This window comes from Biomphalaria glabrata, chromosome 14, assembly GCF_947242115.1.
Source record: "Biomphalaria glabrata chromosome 14, xgBioGlab47.1, whole genome shotgun sequence".
In the NCBI taxonomy this organism is placed as follows: domain Eukaryota; kingdom Metazoa; phylum Mollusca; class Gastropoda; family Planorbidae; genus Biomphalaria; species Biomphalaria glabrata.
Window position 1 is genome coordinate 686,832 of NC_074724.1, and position 19,860 is coordinate 706,691.

The window sequence follows — 19,860 nt, forward strand, 5'->3', positions numbered from 1 at the left end:
CAGACTTCTAGTTCAATTAAATTGTTTTCGCTCATAGTTTTTTTACTATTTCTATTTGAGGAGTCATGGAGGCTTTCTAACTTTAGTATGTAAATCTAGCTTACTGTTTGCAATGTTTATAAATCAAAATTATTTCTCCAAGTTTCAGCATATCAGATTGGTCTATTCTGGTAGTAGGCCTATAGATAAATCTTCACAATCTCCATAGTAAGTCTAATGTACTCATATTGGTAGTTTAGTAAATCACTGCTGTAGGCAGCTTGTACAGGGTGATACCAAAGTCCTATTCATTATAGATTCTTTCTTGCAAGATGGATAAAGTGCTGGAATCTTGCTTAGAGAAGGCAACTTTAACACACCTATTGACTGGCTGTCATTTTAATCATGCTTTGATTCTATATGTTGAAAAATTCTGCATTAATGAACAATAATTCTAACAAAAACATACATTTGCAAAATTTTAGAAATTTCTTTGACTTGAGTATTTTCTTGGACCTTCAGGACTCACAAAATTAAAACAAAACACTACTGTGTGAATGATTATAATGTAAATGAAAAAAAAAAGTATACAGCTTTACTAAATGAATCAAATTCTTTAATATTCAGAGGAATCTAAACACATCTGTAGTGTAACAGGAATTTTTCCTAGTGAAGGATAGAGGACTTCAAATTCACCCTGTAAAGGAGACGCTATTAGTTCATTGCTTCTAGTCCTTATTTCTTGATCTCTTGCATGCTAAGTAGTTTCCATCTTTGTACCATTATGATTATATTATCTATATGTGTATACACAAAATGTCACTAACAATTTTAGTAACTATGTATATTGTTAAATAAAATTATCCTAAGTGGTGTAGGATTTAGTTTAAAAATATCTAAGTTTAATTCTTATCTACAACCATTTAAACCAGGGTCTCTCAACCTGTGGGTCGTGACCCAATTGGGGGTCGAATGACCATTTGCCAGGGGTCAGCTTAAACCATCGAAAATATGGATTGTTATTGTCTACTCTTCTATTGCTGTATGTGTGTGTGTAGGGAGGGGGGTCGCGGCAGAGTGGGGGATTGTAAAAAGGGGTCGCCGGGCTTAAAAGGTTGAGAACCGCTGATTTAAACATTTAACCTTCTAAATATGGTATCGATAGTGTTGCAGATTTGACATTATTTAATAGTCTTTCCAAATAAAAAAGGCTAGATAAATTTACAGCATTATTTAGGTCAGCACCACCTTAATTATTATGCTTAGAATGCATAGTCATGCACAATACTATCAGGGCCTGATTTAAGTATGTAGAGGCCCCGGAGCAAAATTTTTGTGTAGGTCCTACACTTTTTTGAAAATCCACTTATTAATTAACAATATTAATATCTAAATTACATCATATTATAAAAAAAAGTGCTTGTATATTTAATTTAATTTTCATTCATTAAAAAATAAAATTATTTTATGCGTTTTTATGGTTTACACAATGTATTTGATTTATCCAAAGTAAATTACAAGAATAAAAATAAGGCTTGTATTTGAGTCCAAAGATTAATAAGGAATGCAGCATTTCCCATATATTACAAGAATACAAGCTCACTATAACACTTTTAAACCATGATAGTGTTACCACCTGTAAGATTTAGTATTGTTGGTAAAAATATGGAAGAAATACAAAATAACAAAAACTTCAAAGTTTCTGATCCATCGAAATATAGATTTTTTACTCTTTCTGGAGGCCCCATTCTTGTATAGTCCCCTGAGCTATAGCCCCGCCTGGCTCGCTATAACACTTTTAAAACATGATAGTGTTACCACCTGTAAGATTTAAAGTATTGTTGGTAAAATATGGAAGAAATACTATAGAACAAAAACGTACAAGTTTCTGATCCATCGAAATATAGATTTTTTACTCTTTCTGGAGGCCCCCTTCTTGTAGAGTCCCCTGCTCTATCCCTTAAATCTGCAAACTGTATTTCTCTTTAATCTTTGTAATTGAAGATGAGGCTTTATATAGATCTAGTTGTGCATGCAGATACAATACTGTTTATTATTTTTTAATTTGTATTTAGCATCCTTTATTTTTACTTTGTTTCATAATCATATGCTAATATTTATTTAGTATTTACAGTTTTGTATTTGGAAATTTGTAATTTTAATGGACAGATTTTTTATGTTCTAGTTTTAAAGTCTTTTTTTTTAAGATCTAGTAATTAAGCTTAGAGTAGTCATTTGATTCCATTTTTGAAACAGACATTAAAGACATCTCCTGACAATTATAGATTCTAGTCTAAACTTACGTGTAGTATAAACTTAATTTAATTAGGTTTGTAAAAATGTTTTGTAAAATGTTTTACATGTTTCGAATGTTTCTTCAAAGTTGAAGATAGTTTACTTCCTAGTCCAAACTTAGCATTCAAATTCATGCTGATCTCTTTATTTGTTAAGATTTTTCAAGTCTCTGCCAATCACATTTGTTAAAAGTAATAACTTTTCTCCACTGTTGCCTTAGTAAAGCATCTTTATTTCTTGTATCTAAATGTTAGTTTTGTTTGTAATTTTTTTAGTTATTTAAAAATGCATGATTAATAAAATTTTTCTTTTTTTTTTCTTTCTGTAGGTGGACCTTTAATCTGAAGGTAGGGTGGTGTATGGGCATGGCCATTTTTAAATTATCATGAGCCATAGGACTGGACTATACAGCGGACAAAACAAAGCAGTTCAACTTTTTAAAGAAACTCATTCAGAAACAGACAACCAAATAAATTTAAGCAAAGGACAAAGTATCTTGAGTTTACCTACAAAACAAACAAAGGACAACAAATCTCTGTATGTCAAAAATAATAGAGAAACAAATAAAAAACATGATAAAATAAACTTCCATACGAAAAATTCTAATTCTAAAGACCATTCACTACCACAGTCAAATGAGAAAGAAAACTTACATGAAAGACAATCCAATAATTTATCTTTCGTTAAGAACACGTTTAATAAACAAAGACTAGGTGAATCTACTGATTACATTAAAAAGATAAACTTTGAAAAACCGGATCATTCCAGTGAGGCTGACAAGATTTTGTCCGATGTAGACAGCGAGGAGGAGAAAGATATCATCCTGTCTGACTTAGCCGATCCTGACCGGGACACCCTAGGGTCATCGAGCTCAGAGCTCGCAGCCCTTAAGAGCCCCTCTAGGGAGTCTCGCAACTCAGATTATGAGAGTAGCCCCCAACCTACACTTCCTGATGAGTTTCCGGAAAGTGGGGATACTGATACACCTACATTTACTAGCCCTCCGGCTGTTCTGACAAGATCTGGTAGAGGTACGCCACATCCCAGAGGTGCAAAGTCATCAGCCAAGACTTCTGTTGGTTCCCATATCATTGAGAAACTAAGTGACACTAACCAATCAGATGCATATGAATCAGAAACTCTTTTAGATGCTAACACTAATGCTGGGAATTCTCCTTTCAAGAGTCTAAGTCCTGCTCAAAATCCGCTGCCTGAATCTTTGATTGTTAAGAAAACTCCGACTCCTATAGAAACTGCTACACCTAGAGACAACTTCAAACCCAATTCAAAACCCCCAGCTTCTTTTGAAAATCATTCCCCTCCCAAGCCTGGCTCTAGCCTTACTACTCCTTACTCATCTCATCGGCTCAAACCTCAAGGCGACGCTGCCAAACGATCTACTGCCAGCTCTTTGAACCGTCGACCAGACGTCTCTGGTGGGTTTGAAGCTGATAGCCTTGACTTTGTGAAAGACAGCCTTGAGAATGCTTCTGTAGATGTTGAAGCTGATGATGATAATGTGGTAGATAAAAGTCAGGGTCAAGGTTTAATTGCTGATTCCCTTGAGGACAGTGAAACTGAAAAGCTTTTTTCACAAGCAGCAAAAACAATTGAAAGAGACTCAGATTCGCCAGACAATCTATTATCAAGAGAGATAAGTCTTGTTCCTGTAAATGAACATGAAAAACAGTTACCTCTCCCTGATGCTAGAAAACTCTCGGTGACAAAAGAAGATTCTTCTTTATCAATTAAACAAACTGATAAATTTTTTCCTTCTGTCACACCCGATAAACCAATCTTTATTCTAAAATCAGACCCAAGAAAGTCAAGGTCATCCTCTACCCACACAACAGGGAGATTATCCCACCAAAGTCAAGCCAAGCTTAATCCACAACCAACGGCAAAAACGGCTTCCAGCGTGCATCATTCCATGAGGGGGCCGTCCACGTCAAACAGGGTGTATGTCACCTCCCCGACATTCTCGGACGATGATGAGACACAGTACCGGCTGGTGAGTAGCCGGCTGGACGGAGATGAAGAAGAGGACACCTACAGGGAACTGGACATGGCTGCCATCCAAGGTCAGGCTCGACATGGCACAGGAAGTGCTAAACTATCAGGTGGCAAACATGTGACGTACAGTGATTCTAAACTTCCTGTTGCTAAGACACAGGAAAATAAAGAGCCTGGCTACATGTCTAATCCTTATGGTCTCAAGATGGCCCCTGAGGCCAACGAGGCCATAGAGATCACTTCAAAGAAACAATCTAGTGGGCAAAATGTTGCTGCTGACCTCGGCAATCCTGGCATTAATCAACAGGGGCGTATTATTAATCATAATCCACAACTTACTGAGCAAGCCTTGCCGCCGTCACATCTCAAAGAGCCTGTGCAGAGACCATCCAGAGTTAGAGGCATTTCACTTCCGACTGGGCCGACCTATGACCCCAGAGACGAAGAAGATCTACAAAGAGAGACCTCCTACCAGCAAGGTAAACTGTTCATTTGATCCATACATTGTCTGCCTCTTTTTTTTTTTTTTTTTTTTTCAAACCATCTCACAGTGATTAGTTGATGTCAGCCTGGTTCAATGGCTACCTAGTATGTGCCCTCAATGGTCCCCAGTTTGAACCGTGCCTGCTGACACCTCCTGTTGTCCTGTGGGAAGCTTGGGCTAGAATGGGATAATCTTCAAATCTGAAAGAATATCTGAAAACTGTAAAAGATTTGGTTTTAAAATATCAACATTGATGGGTAAAAAATTGTATCAATATTTAATACTGAATTTACTTAAACTTTTGTGACCAAGTCAATACTGTTGAAATAGAATCTATTTAAATTCTACTTTTGAGTTTTAGCATCTGACATCCATAAATAATATTCAAAATGTTCTTTTATTAAATTATCAAGTTTTACAGGATAAAATGTCATCTAGTCAATTTATAAATCACTGTCATCTTCAAATTTCTGAACTAAAGAAAAATTATTTTGGTTTTAAATTTGTATACATGTATTATTACATTCTAGCCCAATTCCTGACCTAAAAAAATTATTTTGGTTCTAGATTATTATGTCAATAAATAAATTCTAATACAAGCAATTAACAATGACAATATATTTACAATGTGTGGTTAAGTGGCTTGTAGCTATCCCTTCTTTAAATCCCTTCTCAATAGGGTTTGAGTTTAAATCCTTTCTCATAAAGAAACCTCCAAGCAGGTACCCTTCCCTCACAGCTTCACAAAAAGGTTGGACCATAGTGCACTGAGCATACCATAGAATGAAAGATGGAATATGCAAAAGTTATTTTAAAACATGATTATTTGAAATATTTGCTATCCAAAGATAGGCCTATTCTTTACATAGACATATGAATATACTGCAATAAAAAAGCATTATACAAAGAATTCAAACCAATCAAAGTTCCATAACTCTGATACAATGACTTCTGCTATAAAGTGATAACATTATTTGTTAAATAAAGTACAACTTGATTCAAAATAGTTTCTGAAAGTAATAACTTGTATTTCATATTTATATATTAATATGAACTGCATAAAGGTAATCTTATATCAGAGAGTATAGGCTGTTGTGTGAAACACAACTAATGGGACTAATTGATGATTTTTCAAAAGGTTTAGATAACAGTGAGCAAATAGATGCTATCTTACTAGATTTTTCCAAAGCTTTTGATAAAGTTCACCACCATAGTTTGCTTAAATAATTAAAATATTTTGGCATTGATGGTCCATTGCATCAGTGGATGAAAGATTTTCTGATAGGGAGAGAACAAACTGTAATAATAAATGGCTCTAAATCAACACCAATAACAGTAAACTCAGGCTTACATAAAGGAACAGTCTTAGGTCCACTACTATTTTTAATTTACATAAACGATTTACAAAATTGCATTAGTTCAGCAACAAAAGTCAGATTATTTGCAGACGATTGCATAATATATAGAACAATAAAAACAAATACTCCTTCTTCCCTAGTGCTATTAGAGCATGGAATGGGTTGCCTGAGCTAGCCAGGAATACCAGTGACTTGGCAGAATTTAAGTCATTGGTTAATATGCATGACTGAATGCATGACGCGTAGGACATAATCATCTTCTTTTTTGAAGTAACGTCTGTATTAGATAAAAAGAAGTGTGATACTGGTTAGAAGTGCAAGCTCAGAGCTTGATGACACTAGGGTGCCAGAGTTGAGATCAACTAGGACAGATATTATCATCTTTTTTTTTCTTTTTTATTATTTACATTAGGATTTATTGCAAGAAATTTTCACAAATGAAACAAGAACATAAAACATAAAATGTTTTAATGTTGGTTAGACTACTATTAAAAAACAAGTCCTGTGTTTGGGACCCCTCAGCTCAAGAAAACATAAAGAAACTACAACAGATGAAAAATAGAGCAGCGAAATTTATAACAAATGAATATCCTATAACAACAGCATTAGTAAAATCACTAATTTAGAGAAGCTTCAGGACAGAAGATTTTTAAAAAAGTAGCCATAATAGATAAAAAATGAATCATAACATACAAATACAAAAGCTAATAAAATACTCAGAAAGATACATAGATTAAGGCACATTTCTTATTTTATATGCTAGGACAGATTCATACAAATACTCCTTCTTCCCTAGTGCTATTAGAGCATGGAATGGCTTGCCTTAATCAGCCAGGAAAACCAGTGACTTAACTCACTGATTAACATGCATGACTAGATTGATACATGAAACACATAGGATGTAATATTTTCTCTTTTGAAGTAGCGTCTATAATTTATAAGATAAGTTACCTATGGGGATATCTCATCATCTTTAATTTAATAATCTGGCTTTCTGGAGAAAAAAATTCTGCTAAGTTATCACCAGATTCTTTGCTATCTCCAATCAATCATTTGTTCATTTGCATGTGTTTGTATCTCTAATCAATCATTTTGATTAGCATATGTTCTCGGTATTTCCAATCATTCATTCTCATTAGCATGTGTTCTCAGTATTTCCAATTAATCATTTTCATTAGCATCTGTTCTCAGTATTTCCAATCAATCATTTTCCTTAGCATGTGTTCTCAGTATTCCCAATTAATTATTTTCATTAGCATGTGTTCTCAGTATTTCCAATTAATCATTTTCATTAGCATGTGTTCTCAGTATTTCCAATCAATCATTTTCATTAGCAAGTATTCTCAGTATTTCCAATCAATCAGTTTCATTAGCATGTGTTCTCAGTATTTCCAATTAATCTTTTTCATTAGCATATGTTCTCAGTATTTTCAATTAATCATTTTCATTAGCATGGTGTCCTCAGTAAATACTGAATCATATGAATAAATGAAAAGTCTAAGAAGTGTGACTGAGTGACAAAAGCGCTTGGCTACCTAAACAAAGGGAGCTTGGGTCTGGTTGCCTTTGCTGACAGGGAAATAGAACGGTAGATTGACTCAAGCGGGGTTGTTAGCGCCTAAAGTCAGCTCGGAAACCTTCTCCCAAATACCCCCACCCACCGCCCCTTAAAGTCATCGGATCAGAGTGCACTGAGTATGCTGTAGGAGCATGTTCACTGCGCCATACAAAAGTTATATAATAATAATAATAACAACATTGTCATGCCTGCAGTATTGGCATTCGCTGATTGATTACTAGATGTGTCTAAACATTGAAAGCATTCACTGATTGATTACTAGATGTGTCTAAACAATGAAAGCATTCACTGATTGATTACTAGATGTATCTAAACAATGAAAGCATTCACTGATTGATTACTAGATGTGTCTAAACAATGAAAGCATTCACTGATTGATTACTAGATGTGTCTAAACAATGAAAGCATTCACTGATTGATTACTAGATGTATCTAAACAATGAAAGCATTCACTGATTGATTACTAGATGTGTCTAAACAATGAAAGCATTCGCTGATTGATTACTAGATGTGTCTAAACAATGAAAGCATTCGCTGATTGATTACTAGATGTGTCTAAACAATGAAAGCATTCACTGATTGATTACTAGATGTGTCTAAACAATGAAAGCATTCACTGATTGATTACTAGATGTGTCTAAACAATGAAAGCATTCACTGATTGATTACTAGATGTGTCTAAACAATAAAAGCATTCACTGATTGATTACTAGATGTGTCTAAACAATAAAAGCATTCACTGATTGATTACTAGATGTGTCTAAACAATAAAAGCATTCACTGATTGTTAGCAAAAGTCAACATTTTAGTCTCCAGCTGAAAACTGCCACTCCTTATATGAAACAATACTTAAAATAATGAAATATTACTTTGTTGACAAGAGGTTTCTTTTAAAAATTGTTGTTTACAATAGAGCAGTGTTTCTCAAACTGTGCTCCCTCAAAACACTAAATAAGTGTTCCTCAAACTACTGGAATAAATAACTAGTAGGCCTAAACGTGAATTAATTTCTCTAAAGAAATACTCTGAATGTGCAAAGTGTCCTGTTAAGGAAAAGGTTTGTGAAACAATAGAGTAATTACAACTATTATTGTCAGGGAGTGATTATCTCCCCATGCTCTCATTAAAAACTAATTCTCTAATTAACTTGTAGGTAGCACACTGTCCCAAGTAAGTTTTGTCTGTGGTTTCAATGACTTAGATCCTAATCCTGCAGCTAGATCTCTGTATGTCAGGTTTAAGAAGCGAATCCGATCTTTGCTGTAATTTCCATTGTGGCCAGATAGCGTTGCAAAGCCTGACCTATGTATTATAATCTCTGATGATATCTCTAATTGCCGTGCATGAAAGTCTATGTCATGTACAGAGCCTTGCGTGTCTGTGTGGTCCACTAATTAAAGATTACCATTCAAGTGCGGTATTGATTTTCAACATTGTTTTTTTAACTTCTCAATGTCTTATCAGCTGCAGATCACAAGGGGAACTACTCAAGGGATTTCTTTTTTGACTTGGTGATATTGAGAAAAAAAAAACTTTTTGTTTCAGAAGATAATCAGATCCTTGTTTTTGTTAGTAAAAACAAGGATTGCATAGCTACCAGTTGTCCATTGAACAATAGATTAAGTTGTTGAAGTTTTAGAACTTGGGTGTTTGGCTTTTAATTAGGTGTTTATTATTGTTGTTTCTTTGATACGGTTTAATTCACATTAAACATTCTGAGACAATAATGTCCGGGGACATAATTAACAGATTCTGCTTGGAGTAAGGGTAATATCACTTTTATCTATCTGTATATTTTACATTAACTTGACCAAGTGCCTGGTTGAGTGACTGTCATTTTAATGTACACAGGTTTGAATCCTGCCCAGTGTCATCACCTGCATTTCTGCAGGATAATTGGGCTGGGATGTAATAATCTTCAATTCTAAAGGAACATCCAAAACATAAAAAATGAAAATAAAATTTAATCTTTAAAAAAGTCTTTCGTCTTTAAAGTGAAAAAAGGACAACTAACTTTCAGTAATCAAATAGCTATTTAATAACTCGCTCAAACATATAATATACTGTGGTCATTTTCTTACAATATAAACTTAAAATCAGATGTCACACTTTTAATGCTGGCTACAGGATATGTTGGTTCTTTGTTTTACCAGAAAAACATTGAATGAATAAATCCCTATCTGCGAAGCTTTTGGACACAAAATAAACCATATCCTTTGTAGAACAATAACATTAAAAAATAACTATGGATAGATCATGTGTGGCTGGATTTAGGTGATTTTAATAAAAAAAAGTGATCAAATAATTATGTAAATGTGTTACTACCAGAATAAACCTTTAACTTTTAACTTAAAAAAAAAATGGATTTTTAAAATATATACTAATGCATTATAATACATGAAACATCTTATTTTTAAAGTATGATAGCAAAAAAAAAAAAAAAAAAATACAAAAAAAAAGTATGATAGCAATTAAATTTTTTTTTTCATTCAGATAGTTTATGTCAAGAAAACTGTACTAATCAATACATTAACATCTCTGCAATGGTATGTTGGTGGTAGGACTTAGGGTTAGGGTTAGGGTTAGGGTTATTATTTGAATAATATTTTTCAGTTCTATCCATAAAAAAAAGTATGCCAATCTTGAATTACTGTCACCTCTTAAAAAACAAATGTGCTAATTAGTTATTGTCTGATCAGCATGAGTGGCAGTTGTTCCCATGTGAACATTTCTAGTATTAGTAGTAGTACTCTACCAATTGATGTTGGCATGAACATAAATTGTGACATTTGACTCAAATGCATGAAGTCATTCTAACTAAATGGCATCTGGTCAGGGACTTAGACACTTCATTGTTTGTATTGCATAATAATGATCATAACAATAATAATCTTTATTATCCATAAGAAAATTTGTCTTACAATTTGTGCATTACACCAAACAAAAAACATTATAACTGAAAAGAAACCAAAGTGTACATTCACACCAGTCTCACTCATAATTTACATGTGAAAAGTTTATATCAGATAGTTTCTATTTAATGATTTGGTTGCCAAGGGAACAAAAGAGTGTTTGTGTCTGTTTGTCTTTGCTATCTAAGCTTCTTCTAAACTTTTATAATACAGATGTTACTTTAAAAAGAAGATGATTACATAATATCATAAGGCACTGAGTGTTATTGTGTGTGCTTGAGCGATGTTCTGAAGTTTAAGTTATTCTATGGTGTACAACTTTGGCCACATAAAATATATATGTTGTTCACTTATTTTGATTTTCTATTTACAAATTGTAATTTTTATTTGTTAAATACTGTGTTTACTAGTAGTAGGTCCTTCAAAATGACCTCTAGATTGTTTCATTATATAGTTGAAAACAACTTTAATGGTGGGGGACATGATTAACTTTTATGCTTAAAAAAGAAAAGTCTAGAATTTTTTTTTTAAACATTTCATACATGATAAATTTGTATGGTTTCTATTGCAGACAGGCCACATTGCGTCTTGAATATTTTGTTTGTTTTGATTTACAGGCTTTTATAATGAATTTGTTTTCATTATTTATACTTAAATAATTAAAAAAGAACTTTCATTCCAACTTGAATGTGTGTGCTTATTTCTGGTGTAAAATCAAGCAAATTAGCTCATTATTCAACTGTTTCGGTTTACAATAAAAGTTTTAATCATTACGTATTTTAATTGTTCTCATGATATTTTAAGCAAATTATTATTTTTTTCTTGTATTCACAGGCTTGCAAATGAAAATTCAAGATTGGAACAGAAAAGTTGAAGAGGTCACTATTCCTACACTGCCTTTAAATAGTGGTTCTCAGGACTTTGTGATGGACTCCCTTGATTACGCCTCTGTTGAGGACCCCGCTCGGGCTTTTGTAGAGATATTCAAAGCTGACCCAAATGATTACTATGATAGGCAGCCACCGAATGTTGGATTTCGCAATCCACCACCACTCCCACAAGAGTTTGTGGATAACAAACAACAGCCAGCTACTGACCGCTTGAAAAACATTAATCTTGAGAATGATGATGATGTTGATTATGAAGACATGCATCACCATCGGGTAAATCCACAGGTCCAACCCAGGTTCTACAAGCCACAGACTGACCCAACACATGGTTATGATACGATGAGCAGTAGGTATGTAGAGGTGGGAGACAACACAGAAAGAAGCCAACCAAGCAGTAGCTTGACCAATGGTCATTCAATTCATGCTGGCCAGAACAATTACCTGATAAATGGCCAGAAAAATTTGAAGATGGACCACAAACTGAATGTTCAGGAAAGTATTGACTATACAGACAGAAGTAATTACAGTAAATCAGAGCATGACATAAACAAAGCCAGGCCAAAAGTTACAGAAGCTCCAATGGAGGCTGTCCAGCCCACTCCTCCCAAGTATGACTACATCAACAATAACAAAGAGGATTATGGGAAGCCACACCCAAAAAGCTACAGCCTAATACATGAGGTCACCAAAGAGGAAAAAGAAAAACTCAACGAAATCTTCATACAGCCCAAGGTTAAGGAGAAGCCGAAGAAAGGAATACTGAAGAAGAAAAGGCTGGACAATGGCCAGGGTGGGTCACAGGTCACAGACCCCGGTCAGTTTGAAGATGAGCAGCAAGAAGATGAGAGAGAATTAAGTCCAGCCGAACAGGTCAGTGTGTTACTTTGTTTGTCATATCCCAGAATCTGTTCTATTTTATGTATAGTACTTTTCTAAAGCTCATGACTGCTGATGGTATGTGACTTAGGCCTACTTAATCCTTTTCACACCAAGTGGAGCAAAGCGCGGCAGCAGTACTTGGCCATTAGACTTTGTTCTGGGCAATGTCCAATGTTCAGTTCAGTTCAGCCCAGCCCAGCCCAGCTCAGCTCAGTTCAGCTCAGCAGTCAAGTATTTTCTTACATGCAACATCAAAGTTTAAAAATGTCCAAGTCCTGGTATACTTTTATCAGGGGTTCTCAATCTGTGGGTCGCGACCCCCTTGGCGGGTCGATTGACCATTTGCCAGGGGTCGCTTTAGACCATTGAAAATATGTATTGGTATTGTCTATTCTTCTATTGCCGTATGTGTGTGTGTGTGTGGGGGGGGTCGCGGCAGAGTGGGGGACTGTAAAAAGGGGTCGCCGAGCTTAAAAGGTTGAGAACCGCTGACTTATATCCAGTAATGAAGTATTCTATTTTTTTTTAAATAACTCTAAGTCATTAATTATCAGGGACTATACAGTGGAGGAATGTCTATAATATACAGGATAATATAAGATAAGCACCTTTTACTTAAGGGATTAATGTTTAAAAAAAAAAAAAAATTTTTGTCTATGTCTTTAATGGGATGGCTACCTAGTTGTGTGATGTGTTCTGGACTTTCATTTCTATGGTCTTGGGTTTAAGCCCTGATTTCTGCCATGCCCTCCCCTCTTGCGGGAGGTTTGAACTAGGATGCAATAATCTTCAGTTCTGAAAGAATAATAGAAACATGTAAAACAAACTAAAAAAAAAAATCAACCTTTTAATTCAATGTTGTATGGTACCATGTATTTACAATGTTGTCAGATTGCATAATTTTTTTTGTAGTGATTTGTCAAGACCATTAAAACTTCAGAAAACACTAAAGCTAAAATCACTTCAAGTCTTTTATGAATGCCTTTTTAATCTCACCCTGTCTGGGTAACCAGTTTTTATAATTCTATCATTGATCTCTGTAAAAGTATTACTCAAAAAATTAATCAATATCCTACTGCTGTGACCAGGGCTCTAATGGCTTGTAATATCTTGTGAACAGGGCCCTGGTATGTTGTGACCAGGGCTCTAATGGCTTGTAATATCTTGTGAACAGGGCCCTGGTATGCTGTGACCAGGGCTCTAATGTCTTGTGATATCTTGTGAACAGGGCCCTGGTATGTTGTGACCAGGGCACTAATGTCTTGTGATATCTTGTGAACAGGGCCATGGAATGCTGTGACCAGGGCTCTAATGTCTTGTGATATCTTGTGAACAGGGCCCTGGAATGCTGTGACCAGGGCTCTAATGTCTTGTGATATCTTGTGAACAGGGCCCTGGTATGCTGTGACCAGGGCACTAATGTCTTGTGATATCTTGTGAACAGGGCCCTGGTATGCTGTGACCATGGCTCTAATGTCTTGTGATATCTTGTGACCAGAGCCCTGGTATGCTGTGACCAGAGCTCTAATGTCTTGTAATATCTTGTGAACAGGGCCCTGGTATGCTGTGACCAGAGCTCTAATGTCTCTAATGTCTTGACATATATTGTGAACAGGGCCCTGGTATGCTGTGACCAGGGCTCTAATGTCTTGTAATATCTTGTGAACAGGGCCCTGGTATGCTGTGACCAGGGCTCTAATGTCTTGTAATATCTTGTGAACAGGGCCCTGGTATGCTGTGACCAGGGCTCTAATGTCTTGTAATATCTTGTGAACAGGGCCATGGTATGCTGTGACCAGGGCTCTAATGTCTTGTAATATCTTGTGAACAGGGCCCTGGTATGCTGTGACCAGGGCTCTAATGTCTTGTAATATCTTGTGAACAGGGCCCTGGTATGCTGTGACCAGGGCTCTAATGTCTTGTAATATATTGTGAACAGGGCCCTGGTATGTTGCAACAAATCTAGCTCTGACTTGTACATTTTTATCAGAAATAGCATTTGGGGCTTATTCAATACTAACAGATGTTTGAGTTTCAGCTTTTTTCCCCCCTCTTTTTCATGCTCTTGGAGAGTTTGTGAATACAATCAAGGTTAATATCCATCAGCCTTCCAGAAGGAGGAATAACATCCAAAAGTATTTCATAGTAAACTCTCTTCTCTTGTAATCTAAAGTGGTCTCTTAGGGAACTAGTTTTAGTTTTATATGGTTTGGGACCTTTGTATGTAGCGTTAACCACTAGACCAGTCAGACTTTTAACCAATAATGAATCATTGATGAGATGGTAGTAACACTTTCAAATAATCACTGCTAAAGATTTGTGTTTTTCAGGATTCCTTTTTTATTTTCAGTGGCTATGATACTAGTAAGTCAAAGGGGAATAATAAAGTCTCTTTGCTTATATATTCTGTAACAAATGTGGTTTAAAATTTGTATTGAATTAGTTGGTTCCATCAATAGAACAAAGAATGTTTATGGCTCCCTAGTTTTATCAACTGTGAATTGTGTCTCTAGTTGCAACTCTGCTGCCAAAATACTAAGGGATTTCTTACATTGAGAACATTTTATACACTTTTATAGGTAAGTGATTGTTTACAACAGTCAATGGAATACTGCCTCTGACACATTTATAAGCACTACATTGTAGGCCTACAATTTAGTTTTTTATTGTTAGGGAAGTTTAGCTGAGACCCCAAAAAACTTTGTAAGGTTGTTTATAAATAAATAATATAGCACATTATGTAGGCATACATTATATAAGTGAATTATCTGAATAATAAGTGCATAATCTAAATAATATAATTGCATTATCTTAATAATATAAGTGCATTATCTAAATAATATAAGTGCATTATTCAAATAATATAATTGCATTTATAGTCAAATTTTTTTTCTTCTTCTTCATAATAGTACTAAGAGTTGAGTCTATGACTCGTGGAGCTCTATAGGCCTATGAAAGCTTGTCTCTATCTTTCTGTCTGAACAAACTTCTGTTCAAGAAAGATCCATGTTTATATAGTTCGTCCGTCGTGGTTCGATGATGATTACTTTGTCATCCAGGGGGCTGAGGGCTTTGCACTGGGGTTCTATGCCTCCTCATGTGACTGGTGAGACCTATGTGAGCCCGGAATGTACGGCTGCACACTGGGCAGGTTATTCCAGCTGGAGCTAGTGTCATTGGCCTTGCTTTTCTTCTCTGGCGTTTTTCTTCGGCCAGTGTGGTTCTCTTTTCCTCAGCAACCTGTGAGCCAGTTTTCACAGTGCGACGCCATGATGCTCTGTCATGTGCCTCTGTCTCCCAGGTGCCTGGGTCTATGCTGAACGGCTTCAGAGAAGCTTTGAGGGTGTCCCTGAGCACTTTCTTTGACCACCTTGGACCCAAGTAGATGTATATTTTCACATGTTTCTTACTGATGGCTTGTATCCCAAGACACTCCCCCATCTTCTTTTTTGAAGTAACGTCTGTATTATATAAGATATATAAGATAAGATAAGATATTTATTCTCTGGTCATTTGGTCATCTCAATGGTCCTGGGTTCATACCCTGCCTGCTGAAATCCCCCATCATCCTGTGGAGGTTTGGACTAGACAGTTATTTATTATCTTCAACTCTGAACAAACATCCACAACATGTCCAATATTTTACAATCAAAGATTTTACAAACATTTTTTTTACAAGTTGGTTTGTGGTTTGAACTGTCCTAACATTGGTCCTGTAGGAGGTATTGGATAAACTGCAATAATCTTATCTTATACATTACAGATGTTACTTCAAAGGAGAATATAATTAAATCCTATGCATTTCATGTGTAATCTTGTCATGCTTGTTAATCAGTGGCTTAAACTCTGCTAAGTAGTTGGTTTTCCTGGCTGATTCAGGCAACCTATTCCATGCCCTAACAGCCCTAGGGAAGAAGGAGCACTTGTCCTAGCATTTGGAATAAGAAATTTGCTTTTATTTTCGTGTCTCTCTGAGTATTTTATATTAGGTTTTGTTTTTGTATTTGTAAATTATGGTTTATGGTTTTATGCATAAATTTTAAATTTGGTGATTTTACTAATAGTGCTAATCTATTCTAATGTGAAGATTTGTTTGTTATAAGTTTAACTTATCTATTTTGCATCTGTTCTAGTTTCTTTAATGTTTTCTTGAGTTGCTTAGAGTCAATTCTAAAGGAAGATCCAAAATGTAAAACTTATAACTAATGAAATGTCAATTATGAGAAAACTTGTGTAAATGCAGGATGCTTATTTATTAATTTAATTTTCTCTAAGGTATAAAATCAAAAGTCATCATATGTCATTGTTCATTTAGTTTTTTTTTCCATAACTCTATTCTTCTTCTTCTTCGTTCTCATTGTTATGTTGGAGTGTTCAGATGACTAGACCAATACATGAGATGAACTGCTCAGTGGTTTCCAAATCAGGGAGCTCTCCATATAGTTTTCTTTCTATTGGGGTGATTTGGGGCCAATGTCTTATACGGCCTCTTGGTAGAGAGAGCAGTTTTGGAGGACGTGGTCAGCATTCTCTGGTGATACTCCACATGGGCAGATTTCACTGGTTCGAATTTTGAGCTTCCGGTACATGTGTTGTTGCATTCTGTTGTGTTCGGTCCTGAGTTGAAAGATTAGATGTTGGTCTTGTTGGGATAGCTTATAGTAAGCGTCATCTTTCTTGTGATTTGGTATAACTCTATAAGATTGGACATTTCACTTCTTCATCTAGCCAGCTTTTTTTTTTCTGTTGAGCTGTAAGCTCTTTTACAGTATGTGTCAATGAAAAAGTGGTGTGCTGGGCTATTTGTGGTGAAGGCTCCATCTGAGGTGAATAAAATTAGGGCATTCAAAGAATGTATGATTAACAGTTTGTAAGAGTGGGTGCAGTGTCTATGTGGGATTATTCTGTGCATGTGAAAATTTCAAAATGCACAAAAATAAAACCTAATAAAATACTTTAAAAAAAGGCACAAAGTCATATTTCTTATTCCATATGTTAGATTGACCGTATACAAATACTCATTCTTCTCTAGTGCCATTATAGCATGGAATGGGTTACCTGAGCCAGCCAGGAAAGCCAATGACTTAATTGATTAACATGCATAACTAGATTGACCTAAGGACAGGCATAGGAAGTTATCATCTTCTTTCTTGATGTAACGTAGGAAGAAATCATCTTTTTTGATGTAACATAGGAAGAAATAATCTTTTTTGATGTAACGTAGGAAGAAATAATCTTTTTTGATGTAACGTAGGAAGAAATCATCTTTTTTGATGTAATGTAGGAAGAAATCATCTTTTTTGATGTAACGTAGGAAGAAATCATCTTTCTTGATGTAAAGTAGGAAGAAATCATCTTTTTTGATGTAACGTAGGAAGAAATCATCTTATTTGAAGTAACGTCTGTATTTTATAAGATAAGATAAAATAGATTGTAGATTGCTCTTTACGAAGAAAGGAAATTGATAAGATTGTTATGATTGTTATTTGAATGTTGTGCTTATAGTTTTCTTAGATCTCAATGTCTATTTGTGTTTCATTGTTTGCGATACTTTGTGGCTAGTGCACAATTCATCTGCTGTTTTGACATTTAGAGGTCTGTAACATACTGCAGGCTCAGGGAATTTTCATTTTAGAGTCTAAACCCTTTTAATGACTTTTAGAAATGATGGTTTTCAGTAATGGCCAATTTTTTGTTTGTTTTTAATATAAGGTCTGGGCTCAAAGGTCATCAACTCTGGCCAAAAGATTTGATGGTAAAGGTCGACAAGGGAAGATAACTGGCGCCTTACAAAAATACAACAGTGAATCTTCTTTGAACCAGGTACGTGTAAGAGTTATCTCCCCTTTGTTTTCTGAGATTTTGTTTCTATGTTTTCTTTCTTTATTCTTCAATAGTAAAAATATCAACCACAAAATGTATTCTTGAATGCAATTTTCTACATCACCGAACAACTTTTTATTTGGATTGTTTTCTAGTCTACTGCTGTGTAACTATTCCACATTTTTATTTATTTTGTCCAGCGCCGGTCTTAAGCCACTGCAACCTATGCTGTCGTAATGGGCCCCCGCACTTGCATAAGCCCCGCGCTAATTCTATTAGTGTTTATTAAAAAGCAAAATGTATATGAAAAATTCCTGGAAATGTCCTGCATTTATTAAAACCTCCTGAAAACTCATAAAAATCTCCTGAAAAATTGACCAAAATTTTCATTTGTGGGTGTCATTTATTATGGAAAATGCCAATCGTACGTGCGATAAAAAAAGGCATTGTCAGCTTTCATGTGATAAAATGTAATAATCAGATGAATTTTTTAACGAAAGTTCCAATACCTTTATTTACTTTTATAGTCAATGGAATATAAATATGCCAGAGGTTGCAAGGTTCGTAAAGTAAAGTTAAATTGATTGCAAGTTTGTACTTAGTAAAGAATGAATAATATGCGAAGTCGAATTTTTTTTCCAATACAAAATCTTAATTTTCACTTATTATCCTTATTTCCACCCAGACTAGGCCCCGCGCAATCAGTTTGGCATAGGGCTCCGCAATTGTTAGGACCGGCCCTGACTTTGTCCATGCATAATTCAATCACACTAGGGCAAGGGGGGTCATAGAAATCTTGTATAACTTTCAATTCAAAGTCAAGTCCAGGACAAGACTTTTTCGTTTACTCAGTAATCAATTTGCTTTTTATGGTCATTTTCTTTCTCTCCTATTTGGAGAACACCTCATTACATTTTTCAGATAATCTATTTCAACTGTTGTATACTTTGCATATGATGTTAAAGAGAATCTGGGGTACGAACGTATATCTTGGGTGCTATTTACAAATATTCGCTCTAATCATGTATTGTTTTTTGTAATGTACTATTGTGAAACAAATTTACTCATGGATAAAAAAGGTTATTATTATTATTATTATTATATCAATGATTGATAGATCTATTTATTTATGTGTCCTCTTCACCTTAGCTTGCCTTTAAAAAGTTTATTAAGATTTGTCGTAGGGACTAGTCTATGGTACTTTGCTTCTTTTAATCATGATTTCCTGGCCTATGATTTGCACTTCAGACTGTTATCACATTGATTCAAAATTTAAACCATGCCTGCTGTAATTCTGGGCCTCATATTGGTATAGGAAATAATAATCATTCTCCCAAAGTGACTTTTAAAATCTGTATATTCTTGTATTTATTCACAGACACGAAGACCCTCTCAGCAGAAACCGTATCCTGCAGACAGAAAAGCATTTCTAACAGAGATGCCAACACCTCCAAGTCAGGAGAGTTCTTATAATAATCAGGTAAGAGGGCAGAGAAGGAAAGAATTCCTTTGAAACGTAAGATGGACTTTTTTAAAGTTGTCATTCTTTTGTCTTTTGACACTGATACAATACATGTAGGCATTTTTTCATAGTAATAATCAAATTTTATAAGTATAAATTTTAAATGCCTTGATGCATGCATGTTGT

At 35.0% G+C, this 19,860-nt stretch overlaps 1 protein-coding gene across 2 annotated transcripts in view; it reads left to right on the forward strand.

The window, feature by feature from the left end:
• Positions 1-19,860, forward strand: part of LOC106073578 (uncharacterized) — a 33,276-nt gene that overhangs the window by 2,554 nt on the left and 10,862 nt on the right. The window contains exons 2-6 of one of the 2 annotated variants that reach the window (XM_056009867.1): positions 143-207; positions 2,603-4,766; positions 11,455-12,380; positions 18,102-18,212; positions 19,591-19,692. In XM_056009867.1, the coding sequence (XP_055865842.1) occupies positions 2,660-4,766; positions 11,455-12,380; positions 18,102-18,212; positions 19,591-19,692 (3,246 nt within the window). In that variant the 5' untranslated portion in view covers positions 143-207; positions 2,603-2,659. The remainder of the gene's footprint in view (positions 1-142; positions 208-2,602; positions 4,767-11,454; positions 12,381-18,101; positions 18,213-19,590; positions 19,693-19,860) is intronic. The other variant, XM_056009868.1, reaches the window with a different exon arrangement.